Consider the following 14,778-nt stretch of genomic DNA (forward strand, 5'->3'; position numbering starts at 1 on the left):
AGAGAAAAAGAAAAGAGAGGGAGGAGGAAAGAGAGGGAGGAGGAAAGAGTAGAAAAAAGAATAGCAATGATCTATAATTAGATGAGGTATTTAGAATGTATGTAGAATGTATGTATGGGACGCGTATATAACGTGTTTATGCAGGATCTCGGAGAGCCTCGGAATTAGGGAGGCTCAGCGTTCGGAGGGGGCGGTATGGAAGTGATTACAAGTGCGGTTGTGGTTGCAGTGCAATGGCACTTGGAGTTGCGCTTACCATGTGAGTAAGACGTCGCCGGATCCTACTGAACTACCTCTACGCTCGCGTAAATTGTAGACACGTGAGCCCTGTAAAGCAGCGTAGCGTTGAGCATGATGTGTGTATTGAACAGTTGGTTTGCGAAGTCTGCGTAGAGTCTCGGCTTCGTCTCGGCTCTCTAGGAGGTTGAAGAGGAGTTCTTTGTGAGCGTTGTCTAGATTGTTTGAGTAGTCTAAAGCGTGTGAAGATTGCATGATTATGAGTGATGTGATATAAGTGTGATTTGTTTTTTTTTGATTTTTGAGATTGGCTGGTTGATTGTGTAGTGTTGTGTATTGATGAGATGAGCTATACTCTGCCAAGAGCCTCTTTTTATATACGGCGCATCTTGTAAAGTCCATGGAACAGCACGGAATCCTGGCGAAAGCGGCAGAACACGGCGGAAGCGCTGTGGCGGGGCAGAGAGGGGCATTGCATCTGCTGAAACTTTTCAAATTTTCGAAATTGCCGGAATTGGTTGCACATTCCTGCTGCATTCCGGCCCCGCGGAACAAAACAGAGCCAAACAACAAGACGCAACGGAACGAAGTCAACCACTGGCCAAAACGGCGAATGGACAAAGCGGAGGCACCCGCCGCATTACCTAACTCTTAGTAAATGTTGTGCTACCAAATGTTGTGCTACCAAATGTTGTGCTACCAAATGGCGTGTCATCCAACCCTCTGACTAAGAGGGTTGGATGACATGGAGGACCAAGCTACAGAGGAGGGAGACCGGAGAGCCACACTGCCACCACAACGCAAACGCAGATGCAAATTTTCAACATTCTCGCCTGTTCCTGTCGCTTCTAATCTTACTGGATGTCCACCACTCAACATCATGCCTTGTAGTGATCTGTGATGGTGTAGTGTCATACTGGTCCATAATGATCCATCCATCGTTCATCGTTCATCGTTCATCGTTCATCGTTTATTGTTCACTGTTCACCGTTATCATATCGCATCGCTATCAAATCACTAATTCGTTGGTAATACTGTCCAACTCTCCGTTCTCTTTTACTCACCAATTCAAGAATTGGGCTCAACTTCACTTCGCCTCCCCTACGTATTCACATGCACTGCCCCTTACGGTAAACCCATCTGTTTGCTTATCATTGTGGCTTGTTTTCTAATCATGAACACTATATATACTCCGAACTTTATCGTGAGTCTTTAAGGTATTCCCCTGCTTCTCCTACTACATACAGTCACACACCCACACAATCACCCATGAGAGTCATACAGATATTGCCTATCAATAAAATACCAGATTATTATTTCAAGAAATCAACTGGTTATCAAGTGTATTGGCAATCCATACTAGAGTTCAATCTATTGCTATTGCTCAATATAATGTTTATTGTCTATTATAAAAATTTATTCTTGAAAAATAAAGAATAATCATTTGTTTGGCACTTGTTTTGCATTTATTTATATTTATTTTTACACTCTATATACTCGTGTTCTTTTATATATTCTATATACTTACTTATCATTCCTACGTTTAATAATTAATTTCATTTATTTTTTTGTTTATCAAATTTTATATTTTTTTCCATCATCGCTTTTGTAACTGCTAAACGTTAAAAATTTTTCAATCTCTATCTCACCTACGCTTATCTCGAATTTTACCCAATCTGGTATGCAGCCGAAACGACTAATAGTAAAAAGTTAATAGAGATGATAATTCATCACGTATCAGGCATCATACAACAAATATCCAGATAGTGGTAGTGATAGTTGTCTATTTTACTTCCATTTCTTTATCTATCAAAGGGGCATTGAGATAAAATATACATGCATGAACTTGACACCAACACAAGATTCCATAGAGTGCTCCATTTTTCTTTTCAACTTGTTAGTTAACTCTGGAGTATCTTCTGGATTATCTAATGAAGTTATTGTATCATCAACAAATAAATATACAATCAATTTATTGTTTTTAAGCATACATGGCCTTAACTTTTCTTCAGTTGAATTCCATTTGCCCATTAAGCACTGTCTTAAGGCTTCCTCCGTTTTGGTTTAATTTATAGTCTTGGTAAGACATGCCATTAAGGATTGTATTTGTGATGACTTTCTAATCATACTTTCCTGATTTTTTGTAAGTTTCCTCTAGGGCCGCATCTATTATGTTTTTATCTTTGGGAACAGTCTCTCCATCAATGATCATTTCTTTATCATCCCATTTATTCTGATCAGTTATGCTTTTTTTCTCATTGGATCTTTGACATGGTATTTTTCTTTTTTTATTTCTTTTAGATTACTCAATTGCTTCATAGTACTGGTGAGAATTAATTTTTTTTAGGCTTTTTTATTAATGATGGCTATCACTTGGACAACATTCAACCTACTTAGTGCGAAAGGTTCAGATTCTTCAGATTTTATTATATCTTGATTTTTATTTTCACAACCGCTTAATTTGGATAACGATGTTCTAATCATTTTAAAGGTATTATAAAATTTATTAGGAGCAACCGGTAAGGGACCATTGTTGGATTTGGAGTAAACCGATTTGGGCTTAGAACTAGTTTTTGAAGCAGTAATTGTAGTAGCAATAGGAGGATGACAGAGGTCAGTTGAAGTAAGAGTACCATCTGTAGGATTATCTAGCATGGTGTTAGATGGAGAGTTATCATTGAGGATATTATCAAGTTCTTGAAGAAGTTAAGCATAGGCGTCAGAAAGATCATTAAAGTGGTCATCAGAGAAGACTTTATCAGAAGTATCGTTGTCGCCATAAAGAAGAGCATTTGAAAAAAAAAATAGTGAGTATCAAGCAAACTGGGGTCTAATTACTGAATAATAGTTCTGGTTGGTTGTGACCGTATCTGGTGAAATAGGTTGAAAAGTACAGTTTATCGTTTTACTGGGGAAACCTTTGGTTTCAACAACTTCTTCGATGAATTTAACATATGCGTTAGAACCCTCTATAACGATAGATGATGTATCTGGAATATCAGTAGTATCTGGAGTGGTAACTCCAAGATCATCAGCATTGATGCTGTTATCGATAGTAAGAGTACCACCTACAGCCGAACTAGTTGAATATTAGATGCTTAAAAGTTCATCAAAAATATTGAGCATGGAATCGATTTTAGGAGTAGTTGATTCTCGAACAAGATCATGATTGGAATTATCAAGAATCTTAATATATGCAGGTAAATTCAGTGGAGGAAGAAAATGTATAAGCCAATAAACCACGAGGATATAGTTTACCATCAGTGTCAGCACCATGGATAATAACAGATTGACCGAAGGGAATTTAAATACTAGCATCGAGACCGCTTACGCCAAGCTTTAGCCGAATAGTGTTACTAACATAAAGTAAAAGCAAGTGAATTAAAAAATCTAAATGAGTTTCGTCATGGAATGCATGCGACAAAGTTCGTTCAATTACTTGGTCAGATTTGGCAACAAATTATAGAGAATCTCTAATGAGAACTATTAACATAGTCAGCCTCTTTCCAACGCTGAATATAGACACAGAATATTTTGACGTAGCATTGTTAATGACTCGAACACTAAAAGGAGTAGGGTTATTACAATTAAGTGCCTTATCTAAAGAGAACCAACGAGTTTTTGATTTTAAGTTTTTCAAATTGATATATATATATATATAATTAATAATTCGATATACTGGAGAAAATTCAACAAGTAGGTGTCGTGGAACTAAGCAGATAGTATATACTGTATAGGAGATGACCTCATTACTTACTGGAAATATCTTACTTGTTAAGCAAATCATAGAAAGAACAAAACAAAATTCTTGGGGGAAAAGACTTGATGACTGTAAATAACGGCGATATATTAAAAGAAAAAAGTATTTGAACCCATTACAAGAGAAATGCCAAGCTAATAATAATAATAATAGTAATAATTATAATAATAATAATAATAGTAATAATAATAGCAATAATAATTAGTAATAATAATAATTAGTAATAATAATAGCAATAATAATTAGTAATACAATCAACATAGACATTGAGGTAACAGATAATAATACATAACCTCTACAGAAACGATATCTGTAAGGTAGGCCCGCAATTAATGTATAGTAACATGAGGACGAATGCTAAAGTGAAAATAATGCGAAAATTGAGGGATTTATGAGCTTAATTTAGTATACAAAAAATATTTCGATGTGATCCTCACACTTCTAACCAATGGGATTCATAATTCAAAGACCTTCCAAGGTAAGAAATAGAATACGCATTGGAGAAGAGTAACATGCAAATCATAGCAAGTATTCGTATTAATAATATCTAAAGTAATATTAATATATAGCATACACTTTGCAAAATTACGTATATAGTTAGGATATACAAGTTTATAGTTGTCAAGACAACAGGTAATATTTAATAATAAGTAACACAGGATCTATCAATAGTGGTTTATTGACCAAAATACCATTTACCAGGGCTCACAACCTCAGTGCTATATTCAAAAAATATATATATATATTGAAATGCTCCGATACGGGGAGTCGAACCCCGGTCTCCACGGTGAAAGCGTGATGTGATAGCCGTTACACTATATCGGATTATTATTTCTTGATTTTTTCTAATTAAAACAACAATAAAAGTACAAACCAAAAACTATTATATTATTATAATCTTGAATAATTATATACCCAATATACTTCTTTTCTCAATTTCCTTCATAAAAATTATTACATCTCATTGTATCCTGTTATTTTTCATAGTCACGTGCGTACACCCGCACACATATTCCAGATCGGGTCGGGTAACGTTCACGCGTCTAAATCGCCACGATACTGGTTATGACCGTAAGTGTTGTCAGTCTCGCCCAGCTGTGTCTGTGTGATTCGTGAATTTACTCCCAGCAATCAATTCCTTAAGGAATTACACAACATATACTTTTATACAATTAATAATAATATAAGAAAAAAACACTTTATCCTTATATTTATTTATTCAATTATTATTATTTTTTTATTTTTTATTTTTTAAAATTTTTTTACAAAAGAACTCAAACTATTATCTAGTAATTAGTACTACCTACTTTCTAATAGTACTATATACTCTGCTTTACTATAGGTTAGTATACCCACTAAACGACAAACAAACAATCCCCTTTTAGTTGGTGTTTCAATTACAATTCATTCCAAGGCAAAGACAATAGAATTTTATTCAATAGAATTTCATTCGGTTTTATTTATTTGATTCTGACTCACTAATCAAGATAGAAAAGAAATATACAAACCAAGAAAATTGCTATTAACGAAATATATTTGATTTGATATTTTTTATTTTTTGTTTTTAATTGCTTTGTATTCACTTCTAATTAAAATCAATTAACTTATTCATTTTTATTTCCATTTCATTTTATTTTATCTTATTTTTTTGCTCTTTTTTTTCCTTTCTTTTATTGTAAAATATTTATTTCTATTTTCGTTGTTATCCTTATTTTTTTTTTTTATTTAGACTATAATAAAATTAAAAATACAAATAAACACATTGATATATAGAAATAATTAATACTCTTCAATAATAATTCATAATCAATAATTAATAATAGTTCAAAAAAAAAGAATCAGCAAACAACAAGCAAACAACCAGTAGGATAACGTATTAAAAGATCAACTTTTTTTTGATATTGGTACTTTTTTTAACATGACAGATAATAAAGATCAAGATAACCCTCCGTCTAAAACTTCTGTTCAAACAGACGATACCAATGATTCGAATTCCACAGATCATAATGTACAATCAAATGATAATGGACAGGTTCTGAAACAACATTACCTTCAGCAACAACAGCAGTACCAAATGCAAATGCAGATGCAAAACGTTATGCAGAATGTAATGCAACAACAGCAGCAACAACAATATAATCAGGACTATAATAACAGTGGTCGTATTAATCGGTATAATAATAACAGTGCCTATAGTAGCTCTAATAATAATTACAACAATAATTCGAATTACAACAACAACAATTATAATAATTCTAATAATAACTATAATAATTCCAATAGAAGTGGTTATAGAAATAATCAACATAGAAACAATAATAATTCCAATTCAAATAACAACAGTAATAGATATGGGAACAATTCTAGGTTGAATAATAGTAATAATTCTAATAATTCTAATTCTAGTAATAATAACAACAACAACAATAATAATAACAATAACAAGTATATGAATAACAATAACGGCCAGAGATATCAGAATAATGGGTATAACAATAACAGCAACAACAACAATTCACATGATCACCATCATAACAACAATAATAACCGTTCAAATAATAACCAGATGTATAGATCTTATAGGTCAAATGTTTATAATGGTAATAATAATGAAATGACACCAAATGTTCAATGGGGTAATTATTATGGTTTTGCTCCAATGTATTATATGCCAACCACTGTGATGAATCCAATGGCAGCAGCAGCAGCAGCAGCCGCAGCATCATCAGGTCAAATGCCGACTCATTTAAATATGAATGATATGAATGAAATGAGTTCAAATTCGAATTCAAATAACACTTCAAATGGTGGTTCGTCTAATGGCTCAAATATTAACCTGTCTAATAGTAATAATTCAAACAATAATAATCAAACTGATCTACAATCACCTGGTCGAACATCTCCACCTCATCATATGCCGACAAAGAAAATTGAAATCACTACAAAATCTGGTGAACATTTAGATTTGAAAGCAATGCATTCACAACATGTAAATTCTAAATTGGATAATAACTCAAAAGTTCAACATGATGATAGCACTACATTATCAAAAACTAATACAAATAATGACAATGCAAACGATTTAAAACTACAAACTACAATTTCTAATTCAAAGCCAAGTACAGAGAATGAATCTATCGACTCCAAACATCAGCCATCCTCTGATGCCAAAATAGATACAAAAGAGGATGCTACTGAACTTGTGGAAGATATTATGAAAGAAAATAAAGAAGATATTGCTACAAGAACAAGAAAGACATTTTTAGAACAGGCTAGATTACGTAAAGCTGAATTAGAAAGAAAGAGAAAGAATGATATGCCAAAATCATCCTCTGTTGAAGAAACCAAAAAAGAAAATGGTCGTAAATCTGATGATACAACAGTGGCAATGACTAACGATGCTCCAGAAACCATTAGCTCTTCAGCCAATAACGAAGTTACCGCTACTTCAAATACTGAAGGAAAAATAATGCAACAAGAAACGACTAATGATAAAATTGATATTCAAGAAGAATCTAACGTAGATGAAGATAAAATCGATAAATCTAAGGACATTGAAAAAAAAACATTGAGTTTTATGGAAAAGATAAAATTAAAGAAACAAAAAGAAAAAGAAAATGAAGAAAAATCGAAAACAACACAATCAATTCCAACCAATGATCCAACTCCAAAGACAGTTGAAAATGTAAATACCTTGCAAGAAGTTAAACAAGAAGATATAAATACTGCTGCTGCTAAAACTGAACCCCGTTCAGATAACGAAATTTTAAAAGAACCTTTATTATCTAAAGTTAATACAAACACTAAAAAAGAAGTCCGTATTGAAGAACCAGAAAAATATGGAGAGAATGATGGTACAGAAAATAATGGTACTATTTTAGCAGTAGATACAACCGGAAAAGATGAAGATACTGAAAAGATTGATATATCTGAAAATAAGCTGCCTTCAGGTTATATAACTTTCACTGCTTTACTTGACAAATTAAAGTCTGCTAAGCCAATTGATGATATCTATACTTTTAAATATCCATCAGGAATAGAAAATCCTGCATGTGATTATAAGAGAGAACATATTAAATATTCTTATGGCCCTGCATTTTTGCTACAATTTGAAGATAAAGTCAAAGTTGTTGCTGATCCTGAGTGGGTTGCTAATGTTAGATCTAAAATTGTTATTACAGATAATATGATGATGAATAGAAGTAGATCCTCAAGAGATACTGGTAGATATAATTCAGCTAATAGCAATGCTCCACCTACGATGGGTAGCCGTTTAAATAGCGTTAATGAATTTAGAAATTCTTCTATGAGAAATGATGGCAGATCTAACTCTCGAGCATCATCAAGGAGAAACACAAGGAGAATGGATGAGAGAAAATCTAATAGAGGCTATACTTCTAGAAGAGATCGTGAAAGAAACGCTGAAAGACAATATACACAACAACAGCAACAACATTCCTTTGAACAAAAAGAATCAGAAGAACCAAAGGTTGAAGTGGCTCCTTTAGTTGCATCCGCTAATAGATGGGTTCCAAAGTCTAGAATGAAGAAAGTAGAGAAGAAATTGGCTCCAGATGGTGTTACTGAATTATTATCCAAAAAGGAAGCAGAAAGAAATATGAAGTCATTGTTAAATAAATTAACTTTGGAAAAATTCGAAAAACTTTCTGGAGATATTTTAAATATTGCCAATCAATCTAAATGGGAGGAGAATGGTGAAACTTTATCTGTTGTCATTGAGGAAGTATTCCACAAAGCATGTGATGAACCTCACTGGTCTTCAATGTACGCTCAATTGTGTGGTAAGTTAGTCAAAGATATAAATACAGATATTGTTGATGAAAAGACACCGGGAAAGAAGGGACCTAAATTAGTTTTACATTACTTAGTTGCCAGATGTCATGAGGAATTTGAAAAAGGTTGGTCAGACAAGTTACCCACTAATCCAGATGGTACTCCATTAGCCCCAGAAATGATGTCAGATGAATATTACCAAGTTGCAGCTGCTAAGAGAAGAGGTCTAGGTTTGGTACGTTTCATTGGTTTCTTGTATCGTTCTAATTTGTTATCGGGCAAAATGATGTTCGAATGTTTCAGAAGACTAATGAAAGATTTGACAGACACTCCAACTGAAGAGACTTTAGAATCAGTCATTGAATTATTAACAACAGTTGGTGAACAATTCGAGACCGATAGTTTTACAGCTGGTTCTGGAATTCTTGAAGGTTCTGTATTGCTGGATAGTTTATTCGTTTTGATTGGAAAGATTATTGATAAAGAGGAATTATCATCTAGAATAATATTTAAATTAGTTGATATCAAAGAGTTAAGAGAAGAAAAGAATTGGAATAATGAAAAGAAAAACGATGGCCCAAAGACTATTCAACAAATTCATGAAGAAGATGAAAAACAACGTAGATTGAAGAATGCAAGCATATCGAAAAATTCTTCCAGACGTATGAACTCAAGCGTAAGTAATAGAAATGCATCGGGAATGAATAGTAATAGAAACCACTCTAGTATGCCTCATAATAATAAGCACGGCAGTTCAAGAAGAGATGGACCACAAACATCTAGAGATAATTTTATAACTACAGCAAGATCCACTTCTCAAGGTCGTAATACTCAAAAAGCTGCTCCACCTACAAAGGAAAAACCAAAAAAGGTTCCAACTAAAAAGAATATGTTTGCAGCATTAATGGATGACGATGACGATGACGATGAAGAGGATGAATGATTAATAGACCCAAACTCTTTCACCTTTCAAGGTTGTATATTACACTTTTTGATAGCGTGAAGCCACGAAGCATACATGCATGTAAAAAAAATATATAAATATAAATATAAATATATAAGTATATATATTAATGTATAAGTATAATAAATAAATATCTCACTTTTAAAATGGTGCATATATATAATATGCCATGCCAGCAGCAACAAAGTATAACTAAGCAATATTTAATTGTTAACAATAATTTACTCGTTTGAAGAACAGATATTGTGATCTTTGTTAGGAAAAAGAAGAGCAATTTAGAAATTGTTTTATGAATTTTTCATGTGCCAAAATTTTGTCTATAAAATTTCTTTTAGTTTCCTATAAATTATCTTGTTGACACTTACTTGACTATCTCCTCCACAATGGGCCTTAATACAGCAATATTCCCATTGGTGGCTTTACATAGAATCTTAAGACAACCCCCACAATATAGGTCTAGTTGATTTCAACTATTAGAACCATTAAACTCTCCATTATCACAACCTTATAGTATATAGTTTTCAAATTTACCCAGAACCGGTAAATTCACGTGACTTTCTGTACTTTTCCACAGCTTTTACACAGTGCACCCCTAGTGGAGGAACCTTTTGCGAAATATACCAAATATCGATAATTTTACCAAGTAGAATAATTGTCCAAGGCACGGATGATTTTGATTCTTGTATATGGTTGCTGGAATTCACAACGACAATATCTCGTGAATCGAATTGCTAAATACAATGTTTGAAATAGATGGTTCAAGACTCATGCTTATATATAAGAAGGATATTTTTGTTGCCAATGCAGATTATCTCCAAATATCTTAGTTCTTGCTGATTCATTGAAAATATTAACTAAGTATTGTTAATAAATCAACCCTTCTCCAACACAACATCTTAAAAATGCCATCTCACTTTGATACCATTCAATTGCATGCTGGCCAAGAAAATGCTTTTGAACATGCCAGTGGTCCAAGAGCTGTCCCAATTTATGCCACAACTTCTTATGTTTTCGATGATTCCAAATATGGTGCTGAAATTTTTGGTCTTGAAAAGCCAGGTTTCATTTACTCTCGTATTATGAACCCAACCAATGATGTCTTGGAAAGAAGATTAGCAGCATTGGAAGGCGGTGCTGCTGCTTTAGCAGTAGCCTCTGGCCAAGCTGCCCAAACTTTGGCTATTACTGGTTTGGCTCACTCCGGTGACAATATCGTTTCTACTAGTTTCTTATATGGTGGTACTTATAATCAATTTAAAGTTGCTTTCAAGAGATTAGGAATTGAAGCTAGATTTGTGGAAGGTGATGCCCCAGAAGACTTCGAAAAATTATTTGATGAAAAAACTAAAGCCGTCTATCTAGAAACCATCGGTAACCCAAAATATAATGTCCCAGATTTTGACAAAATTGTTGCCGTTGCTCATAAGCATGGTATTCCAGTTGTTGTTGACAACACTTTTGGTGCAGGTGGGTTCTTCTGTCAGCCAATTAAATACGGTGCTGATATTGTTACACACTCTGCTACCAAATGGATTGGTGGTCATGGTACTACCATTGCAGGTGCTATTATTGATTCTGGTAAATTCCCATGGAAAGAATACCCAGAAAAATTCCCACAATTTTCTAAACCTTCTGAAGGTTACCATGGTATGATCTTTAATGAAGCTATGGGTAACTTGGCTTTCATTGGTCATGTCAGAACTGAATTGTTGAGAGATTTGGGTCCATGTATGTCTCCATTTGCTTCTTTCTTATTGTTGCAAGGTGTGGAAACTCTATCCTTAAGAGCAGAAAGACAAGGTGAAAACACTTTGGCTTTAGCTAAATGGCTAGAAAAGTCTGCATATGTTTCATGGGTATCTTATCCAGGTTTAGTTTCGCATTCTCACCACGAAAATGCCAAGAAATATTTAAGAAATGGTTTTGGTGGTGTCTTGTCCTTTGGTGTTAAAGATTTACCAGGTGCTGCTGAAGAAAAAGATCCATTCAAAGCTGCTGGTGCTCAAGCAGTTGACAATTTGAAATTAGCATCTAACTTGGCCAACGTTGGTGACTCTAAGACTTTAGTCATCGCTCCGTACTTTACTACTCATCAACAATTATCAGATGAAGAAAAATTAGCTTCTGGTGTCACCAAGGATTTGATTCGTGTTTCTGTTGGTACTGAATTCATTGATGATATCATTGCCGATTTCCAACAATCTTTCGAAAAGATTTTTAATGGGGTTCCACCAAAATAAGTATAAAAGTTTTATAGTATTACTATTGTAGTGTTATACAAGTCTTTTTAACGATGCTTTAGTTCTGTGTATAATAGATGTAAATACGTAAATAAATAGAATACATATACCTTAATGAAAAAAAAATAGGAAATGTTTAAAATACCCTAAATATTTTTTATTGAAAAAGTTCAATGATTTAATGGTATAAAATCTGCAACATGATAACAGGTATCAGTAAGGCTTGTCAATATATATGAAATAATGCATCTTAAAAAACTATGTTATGAGAACCTTTACTCTTTATAAAGGTTTAAAACAATTTTTTAAAATTGTTGTCACGCATTTATAGTTTTACAATTTCCTTCATTCTACTTTTCACAAATAGAGTGAATATTATTTCTTCTATGCTTCTTTTCTCTTGGATTAATCCTGTTTTTTAAAACAGGCTTCTTACTTCTATTTTTTGATTTATATCTTCTTTTCTTGATATTATTCAATTTTGAAGTTGTGACATTAAATGATTTGTTTGTAGAAATTTTCCTATTTTTTCTTACAACTGTAGTATCAAAATAATTTTCATAATTATTGAATCTATTATAATTTTCAAATGATTTCTTCGAATTCTTTGGTGTTATCTCAATTATTTCTCGTATATCTTCAACTATTTTACTGATTGAAATTGTGGTAATATGATCACTCCAAAATTTTACTTTAGGTTCAATACAAAACAAGTTTCTTATAGATGAGCTTATTATTCTCCGAATTATATCTTCTTTAGAGATGTCTTCTATTCCAAAGAGTAATTGTAGCCCATTTATTGCTTCTATTCTTCTATATAAATCAGGGAAATAAAAATTGTAATCAATATTAATTGAGTTTAAAAGTTTTATAATTGTACTCTGCACATCTTTGGGTAAATAATATATTAGGAGCTCGTTGATGGCCTGATGGAATGGGAAATAATCATAAAATTTATATCTTTTTGGCAAGATTCTGGGTAATATAAAATGCATTAAGAATTGATGTTCATTAATTTCAATTGGATTAGCTGATGCATAGTTAAACGGTTTAACATAAACAAAAGTATATAATCCTAATGACTTCATATTTTCTTTGAATCTATTATACCAAATAATCAAGTTAACTACATCAGTATTTTTTGGATTATTTATATCAACAGGAGCAGGCTCCAGTTTTGATATATTAATTATGTTCGAAGGATTCAAATATCGTTGAAAATAATGAAATGTTGGATCAAATACTTCCCAATGAATTTGGTAAAGATGAAAATTATGGGCGCTTAGACTCTTGATATTCTCGTCAGTTAGGTTGATTTTTAATGAAAAGGAGGTATCTCTTGGTTCCGATCTATTTTTCTTTAAACTATCAACAGTTAGGCCTGTTCTACTATTTGCTATATAATTTCTAGGCGATAAACTTAAAATCTCATTTTCTTTATTTTTCTTTGCGCTGTCTGTTTCATTTATTAATTTTAAATCACATACCTCTTGCTGTAATTCTTTTATTTGATTTTTTAAGGCTGATATTGATTGTGAAGAAGTTAGCATATCACTAGAATTTTTTTTAGTTGGCTTTCTAATAGTTTGTATACGGGTTACTGGGGTATCTAATGGGGTGATAGATTCTTCTGACGCTGAACAATAATGAAGAAATGGAGTATTTGAGTTTCTTCTCAAATCAAAAATGTTACTCATTGTTTGACAAATGGTTTTATAAAAAATGGAATAATGAGGGTTTTCGTTACCATAATGGCATAGAATACTAAGAGGGTATAGAAATATATTCTATAATGAACATCTAATTTAACAGCGATGTATTTTATACAACAAATATTTTTAAGGGTAGATATAACAATAAGCAAACCCTATCTTAACAGCTCATTGGCAACTAATCTTTTTGAAGCATTATTGGCTTACCACTTTTTGGAAATTCTCAAATCTATACATTTTCGGTAAATTGTAAATCAATATGGTATAATATTAAAGCATTTTGATCTTTTCTATCTTTAAAGGATGGGGAATTGTGTATGATTATTTTTTACATATGTTAAAAACGAATTAAGGAATATTTATATTACCCATTTAGGTTGATTGGCTTCCTTAAAATTGCCTTTTCCAAACAATGAAAAATCTAACTAAATATTAAAAAAGGCGTATCGTAATATCCTTTAAGCGCCATCATTAATATCAAGTCGGATACAAAAATGCTACTTAGAAAGGAAAAGTTCTTAAAGCTAACCACAAATTTAAAACAAGTTTTATCCTGACAAACATCACAGTTAACATCTATTAAGACTATTTATCTTCTGAGCAATTCATTATAAGAAAGAAAGATCGGCTTTACAAATCTAAAGTGTAGTAATATAATATAAGACTTTAAGATGTATCTATGTACTACTTCCTTTAAGAGATTTATTGTCTGCGGTATATTATTGGAGCCCCTCCACCCCCTTTTTTCTCCTGTTCTGTTCCTTATTCATAATCCCATATACCTTTACTTCTAATTAAAACAACATTATCTTAACACTAGCTTACAACTCTTGATTTCTTTATAAGAGCTAAAAGGTAATTATAGTAATCCAGGTTAAGTTTTTTTTCTTTTAATAACTTGCATGTAGAACTATAAAACATATTGAAATAAGTTTCATTATTCTAATATTGGCTGTTTAACTTAAACCTTAGTAGTTGACTTTCCAACAATTACTTAGCATCTTTTTGCTGGAGAATAATATAATTATTTTCTAATTATTTGTAAAAAGACATTTTTATCAAGTGTTTAAT

At 32.4% G+C, this 14,778-nt stretch overlaps 3 protein-coding genes and 1 non-coding gene across 4 annotated transcripts; 2 read left to right on the forward strand and 2 right to left on the reverse strand.

Annotated features, from left to right (window-relative positions):
- Nucleotides 1-4,750: 4,750 nt before the first annotated feature.
- On the reverse strand, nucleotides 4,751-4,822 carry TBLA0Ctrna10E. Its single transcript has one exon. It is a non-coding gene; the product is annotated as a tRNA-Glu (tRNA).
- A 1,093-nt stretch (nucleotides 4,823-5,915) lies between these two features.
- Nucleotides 5,916-9,734, forward strand: TBLA0C04390 (uncharacterized protein; the record flags this gene model as incomplete). Its single annotated transcript, XM_004179707.1, has 1 exon — nucleotides 5,916-9,734. One exon carries the CDS (start codon nucleotides 5,916-5,918, stop codon nucleotides 9,732-9,734), a length of 3,819 nt encoding a protein of 1,272 aa, XP_004179755.1.
- A 923-nt stretch (nucleotides 9,735-10,657) lies between these two features.
- On the forward strand, nucleotides 10,658-11,995 carry MET17 (bifunctional cysteine synthase/O-acetylhomoserine aminocarboxypropyltransferase MET17; the record flags this gene model as incomplete). Its single annotated transcript, XM_004179708.1, has 1 exon — nucleotides 10,658-11,995. The coding sequence occupies one exon, from the start codon at nucleotides 10,658-10,660 to the stop codon at nucleotides 11,993-11,995; it is 1,338 nt and encodes a 445-aa protein (XP_004179756.1).
- A 350-nt stretch (nucleotides 11,996-12,345) lies between these two features.
- Nucleotides 12,346-13,692, reverse strand: TBLA0C04410 (uncharacterized protein; the record flags this gene model as incomplete). Its single annotated transcript, XM_004179709.1, has 1 exon — nucleotides 12,346-13,692. The coding sequence occupies one exon, from the start codon at nucleotides 13,690-13,692 to the stop codon at nucleotides 12,346-12,348; it is 1,347 nt and encodes a 448-aa protein (XP_004179757.1).
- Nucleotides 13,693-14,778: the final 1,086 nt, after the last annotated feature.

This window comes from Henningerozyma blattae, chromosome 3 (assembly GCF_000315915.1).
Source record: "Henningerozyma blattae CBS 6284 chromosome 3, complete genome".
NCBI classification, from domain to species: Eukaryota; Fungi; Ascomycota; class Saccharomycetes; order Saccharomycetales; family Saccharomycetaceae; genus Henningerozyma; species Henningerozyma blattae.